This window comes from Manis pentadactyla, chromosome 10 (genome assembly GCF_030020395.1).
Source record: "Manis pentadactyla isolate mManPen7 chromosome 10, mManPen7.hap1, whole genome shotgun sequence".
Taxonomy (NCBI): Eukaryota; Metazoa; Chordata; class Mammalia; order Pholidota; family Manidae; genus Manis; species Manis pentadactyla.
The window spans coordinates 47,963,440-47,969,888 of record NC_080028.1 but is presented as its reverse complement, the minus strand read 5'-3'; the positions used below and the strand labels follow the sequence as shown (position 1 = coordinate 47,969,888).

The 6,449-nt window shown below is 36.7% G+C and overlaps 1 protein-coding gene across 1 annotated transcript; it reads left to right on the top strand.

Moving 5' to 3' along the window:
- The first annotated feature begins 1,313 nt into the window (after window positions 1-1,313).
- Window positions 1,314-2,255, top strand: LOC118913863 (olfactory receptor 6C2-like). Its single transcript, XM_036888174.2, has one exon. It carries the CDS (start codon window positions 1,323-1,325, stop codon window positions 2,253-2,255), a length of 933 nt encoding a protein of 310 aa, XP_036744069.2. The 5' UTR covers window positions 1,314-1,322.
- The last annotated feature ends 4,194 nt before the right edge of the window (window positions 2,256-6,449 follow it).

Sequence of the window (6,449 nt, the reverse complement as noted above, 5' to 3'; positions counted from 1 at the left end):
TGTGATTTGATTATAGATTTTCCTTTCTTATAATTTTCTAATTGTTCTACATGTACAGAGTAAATATGTACTCCTAATGGAGAATCAAGTAGTTATTTTCCTTAAAGGGAAAAATAATAAATAGCAACTCTTGAGAATTTAAAATTATCCTTAATATCATATATTGAAATATTTGTGACCTAGAGTTCTAGTATGAAATACAATTTCTTTGTACTAAAAATTTTTTTTTCAAAGTTATCTTTCAAGCAGTGATGTGAACTTATTTGCAATTCTCACTACAGCCATTTCTTCTGAAATGAGGATACAAGATTATGTATTTTTGTGATATGCAATGGTGTACCATCCAGTGATAATGTCTGGGGTCAGGGTATGGGCCATCACGAAGGTGTTGGGTTATGTAGGAAGAGGGAGCTAAAGAACATCAAAGGCACTAACTGGAAAGATGTGTGGCTGCTCTCCAAAAACCCTCAAGTCTTAGTGTGGGAAAGTAAGTTATTCATGATCATGCATTATTTATTTTGTAACGCTCAGGCAAACTCATAATCCTGAGGAACACCATCAGAACATCCCATTTGTCAGAATCTGGGAGGGATTGCGCTGTGGGATGATAGAAAACACAATGAAATTGAAACAGGAATTCAGGAAAGGAAGTAAAACAGATGTTATTCAAACTGATATTTGGGAGGGATACATACCAGGAAATTCACAGTAACTCTGTGGTGCTGCTCCTAGGCCACCCAAACAGTAAAGGCTCCTTTAGTATACTGAGGAGATTAAGGAGTTATTTGCAGAGAACAAGTGTTGCAGAACATGGAATATAATACAACTAAGTCTTGGTGTTATTATATTGCTGCAGGGTGTGAGAATGATTTGCTGATATGCTGTTCTGACAGATGAGGAAATAAAAATTTTATACACATAATTTCCTACTTATTAACATTTATGGATCTCCTACTCTAAACTGAGGAGTCAAGATACCATGACTGCTGCCCTAATCTCAGAGGACGGTGATATGCTTGTGGCATTTTCTATATATTTCAAAATTTTCCCTGTAACTAGTAAAAATGAAACATCAGATTCATATTTTGTATGAAACAAACTGTGAAGACCAAGGTAAAGCAGAGCCCAGGGAAATGCAACACAATGCAATCACTCCTTCATCAGATCATGGATGATGCAGTAAAGGCAAAAAATGTGCTTCTCCTGACTTGCTTGGCTCCTTTCCTCTATGCAGCTTATTGAATATTATTTTTACATTCTATTCCTCAGATTCAGAGTTTATGATTTATTAATAGAGACTCATTACATATCTGAAGACGGTGATGAAAAATTATTCTTCAACAACATTCATCCTACTAGGATTAACAGATGACCCACTACTACAGGTTTTTCTTTCAGTATTTCTGTTTCTCACCTACATTTTCACTGTTGCTGGAAATCTCATCATTGTGCTCCTCACTCTGCTGGACTCTCACCTTAAAACACCCATGTACTTTTTCCTTCAGAATATCTCCATCTTAGAAATAATATTTACAACTGTCTGTGTTCCTCGATTCCTGTATAGCTTGACAACTGGGGACAGAAGGATTACCTTTAACGCTAGTGCTGTCCAATTATTTTTTGTCATCCTCATTGGGGCAGCAGAATTTTTTCTTCTAACTGCCATGTCCTATGACTGCTACGTGGCCATCTGCAAGCCCCTGCACTACACCACCATCATGAGTGACAGGGTTTGCACCATTCTTGTCCTTTTGTGTTGGCTGACTGGGTTAATTGTCATACTCCCTCCGCTTGGCCTAGGAGTTCAGCTGGATTTCTGTAACTCCTATCTCGTTGACCATTTTGCCTGTGATGCATCTCCTCTTCTGAAGATTATATGCTCAGACACTCAATTTATAGAGGACCTTGCCCTACTTATGGCTGTGCTGAACCTCATTTTTACATTAGTCTGTGTAATTGTGTCTTACACATACATTATCAAGATTATTTTAAGACTCCCTTCAGCTCAGCAAAGAAAAAAAGCTTTCTCCACCTGTTCTTCCCACATGATTGTAGTTTCCATCACCTATGGAAGTTGCATCTTCATCTACATCAAACCAGCAAAGGAAGGCGTGGCCATGAATAAGGTGGTGTCATTGCTCAACACGTCAGTCATCCCTCTGATGAACCCTTTCATTTATACTCTGCGGAACAAGCAAGTCAAGCAAGCCTTCAAGGACTCAATAAAAAAGATGTCATTTCTTTCAAAGAATTAGGAAACTAAGAATTCTTTAAAAGTTAAAAACATATACATATAAATATTTCATCCAATAGTAGTTCATCTCCATGGGTCTTCAACAATTCAAGTAGACACTAAAATACTGAAATTACAGTCTGCTTAACCATCAAAATTTATTTTCTATTACTCTTAGAATCACAGACTTAAGCAAGCACTATAGAATTAATTCAAATAAAACTTCTTTTATAGTGGTTCCCTTTCCTAATTGAGCATGAATATACACTTTCATAAAGTCCAAACAACACCTCATCATTATGTCTAAAATACGAATAGACAGTAAAAATTTAGGCTGTATTTTAGTCCACTCATACCTTTAAATTAATAGATTGTCTGGGAAATAAAATATTTGTCTCAGTTTTCCTTCCTGGTCAAGCATCAACTATCTTAAGAAGAATGCACGTGTAATTTATAATGTTTTGTTATGCAAACCACCATCTACAGACTAAGGAGAAACTATTGAATTACACTAACTTGTTATTAAAGTGGAATTTTTCATAGTGTTCTTATTTTTGTATTTTTGGTATGACAGTCCTTTACTTTTTTCCAGTTTTATTGAAATATAATTGACATATTGTATAAGTCTAAGGTGTAGAACATAATTATTTAATATACATGTATATTGGGAAATGATTACCACATTTTTTAATTAATATCCATCACCTCACATAGTTACAATTCTTTTCTAATGTTAAATTTTTAAAGATCTACTTTATTAGCAGTTTCAATTAAACAATAGGGTATTCATAACTATAGTCAACATGTGAACATTATATCTCTGGAACTTATTGATTCTGCCAAACACCAATCTGTTCTCTGTTCCTATGTGTTTGACATTTTTAGATTCCACATACAAGTGATATCACATACTATTTAACTTTTTATCTGACTTCTGTCAATTACAATAGTGCCCTCAATGTCCATCCATATTTTCAAAAATAGCAGGATTTCCCTCTTTTCTTAAACCTGAATAATATTTTTTTCACATAAGTAAATTTATCCCAGTTCAGTGTTACTTCTCATCTTACCCTGATTCCAAAACTCTTATGACCCTTTCCCATAGATATTCCTCAGTTTTCTGTTTGTATAAATTAGCTGTTTTAAAATCCTTTTGGTGTCTATGGAACCTCCTTCCAGCTCATACTGTGTACCTGATGCTCTGATGAGTCTGGTTACTGGACTCTAAGCAAGGAGATAATGTGGGGGTGGGTCTTCAGTAAGTTCAGCATTCTCCTGCAAGAAAACTGCCTCCAAGTAGGTTATTGTAGGTTCTTCAGGCAAGAAGAGATCAAACCCTTGAGACAGGATATAAGTGTGTGCTTCTCTGGAACTTCAATGGAATCTACACACTCATTGTGTCCTCTAGCAAACTCTAGAGGTTGTAAATTCAATTTGCATTGAAATTAATTTATTCAAAAAACTAAACTTGGATTGCTTTCAAGAAGTCCTGTAGAAGGTGAAGGAGACACTGACTTCTTTTAAGGAAGTCATAGTTTTCTGACGTCTTTCATTCCTTGAGATAGGAATTTAAAACCCTGAGATAATCATGTTTCTTTCTCCAAGGTCACCAGAAACTCAGAAATAACCAACAAAAGCTACACTTCTTATTTTCCTCATTTTCTGCAAAAACGTTCCATAAAAGTGTGGCCACTTGGTAAAAGCAAACCACAAGGGCAGCACACTTTCAAGGTCCAATAAACCCATCTCCTCACAGGAGGGCTGCAAACCATGATGGATATTTCTGCAAATTAACACTTTCTATGTGCTGGACTCATGTCTAAGCCAGAATGCAGGATCTCAAATGGCATCTCTTCTCCTCAATGCCTTCCCTGCTATTCCTCCCACCAACAACCACCCCAAATAATAATCAATCCTATCAGGTAGCAGAGAGTGCTACTCCTTTCATAAGGTGAGGAACCAAGCATACATGCTGCTGAACAAATGACTTTGAGAGGAAGACAAAAATAAATCATAACAAAAAAAAGAAATTTTATAGGAATATATAGAATAATCAATACAGCAGCAAGTGAAGATTATTAGTCATTCTAGATATTAAAAAATATAGAACTTTAGAAAAGGTTTTAATATGAGGTAAAGAGCCTAGGAAGATAGGCTCAACCTGAAATGGAGTCACAGGAAGCATATGTGGCCACTTAACTTAAAACAGTAAAAATTCAAGCTAGATATATGAAACTAACATTTTCCAAATAACTGATATCAAGCAGTGAACGACAGTGATGCCTGAGAGAGGATTACCTCAGTTTGCTTCCTGGAGCAGCACAGGCAGGGGCTCATAGAGATCCCATCAGTCTTCCAGCGTGGAGGAAGCATAGGTGACAGTCTAGGGAGGCTGAAGTTCACAGGAACGAGCGCCGCGAGGTGGGAGAGGCACGTAGGGAGACGTCTGGTGACCTACAGGCACCCCACCATGAGCATTCAGCTGAGCATACACATGTAGGGAAATGACCTACAGTAAGATTCACCAGCAAAGATTGCATTTCTGAACACACAAAGGAATGGAAATGGTTCCTATTCACACCAAACAGAATTTAAAATCTCATAATTTACTAGGTATAATTCACAAAGATGTGTCTCAGTACTGAGGAAAGAAATATAGGCTAAACACTGCTCTGGTCCAGTGTAACACACACTAACACAGAAACCAAAAGGACAAACTTGTCTCCAAGTGATGTAAATGACGCCAGAAGAAGCCTAAAGAACCTTTACAGGGATAGAAATACATCTGACCTTCAAGAAGGTAAATTCATAGTGCCTGACATAATGAAAATTCACCACATGTGAGAAGAAGCAGGAAAATACAACCTTTAATGAGGAGACAAATACAGAGACCCAAAAATGGCATAGTTGATAAAATTAAATAAAATATAGCTAAGAATGATCAGTTGTTTTTTTTTTTATTAAGCAATCCTAATATGAAGTATGTTACCTGGAAAAATGGAATTAAATTAGAAATCAATAACAAATATTCCTAGAAACACCCATTATTAGAAGACAAATAGCAAAATTTGTGGGATGCAGCTAAACCAGTATTTACTAGGAAATTTATGGCTCTGTAGCAATAATTGATTAAAATCACTGTAACATGCATCATTAGCCATAAACTTAGTCACACAACCATGCCAGTTATAAGGGTGACTTTGTACAGTACTTTATCTGGGCACTGTGCACCCTGAATAAAATTGTGGTTCAGTTACTATGGTTCAGGGAAGAAACACACCAGACAGGAAATTACCAGTCCCTGCTACAGCCCATCAAGATGTTCTTCAGAAATTTATTATGATTATAGAGGCATAAGTCCTTCCTTCTCAGCATACTCCCCCTGCCAGGGAAAATTTTCAATCACTGTGCCAACAGTGGGGTGACAGAGATGTGATGTGACTTGGCCAGTCATCGTGAGAAACCTCAGCAGAGGAGTAGTGAGTGGACTGAGTAAAGGGACAGCCGAGACACCTGTTCCAGTCGAGGCAGCAGGATCACACCTCTGCTCCCTCATTTGACACAAGGAAAAGCATTAGTGCAAGAGTGAAAATGTGCAGACATGACAGAAGGGATAGTGAAAAAAAAGCTTTGTTCAAGTTCACTGGGCAGTAATCAGCCCTAACAAAACAATAAACTTGTCCTGGCTTCAGACAATGGTTTATTCACTGCTTCAGATGCAAAACTCTCTTTGAGAAAATAAACAAAATAGACAAGCCTCTAGTCAAACTTATTAAGTGAAAAAGATAATCAACACAAATCAACAGAATCAGAAATGAGAGAACGGAAAAATCATGACAGACTCCACAGAAATAAAAAGAATTATTAAAGACTACTATGAAAACCTATATGCTAACAAGCTGGAAGACCTAGAAGAAATGGACAACTTCATAGAAAAATACAACTTTCCAAGACAGACCAAGGAAGAAACACAAAAGCTAAAAAAACCAAATACGAGCAAATAAATTGAAACGGTAATCAAAAAACTACTTAAGAACAAAACACCCAGGCTGGACGGATTTACCTCAGAATTTTATCAGATACACAGAGAACACATAATACCCATTCTCCATAAAGTTTTCCAAAAAATAGAAGAGGAGGGAATACTCCCAAACTCATTCTATGAAGCCAACATCACCCTAATACCGAAACCAGGCAAAGACCCCACCAAAAAAGA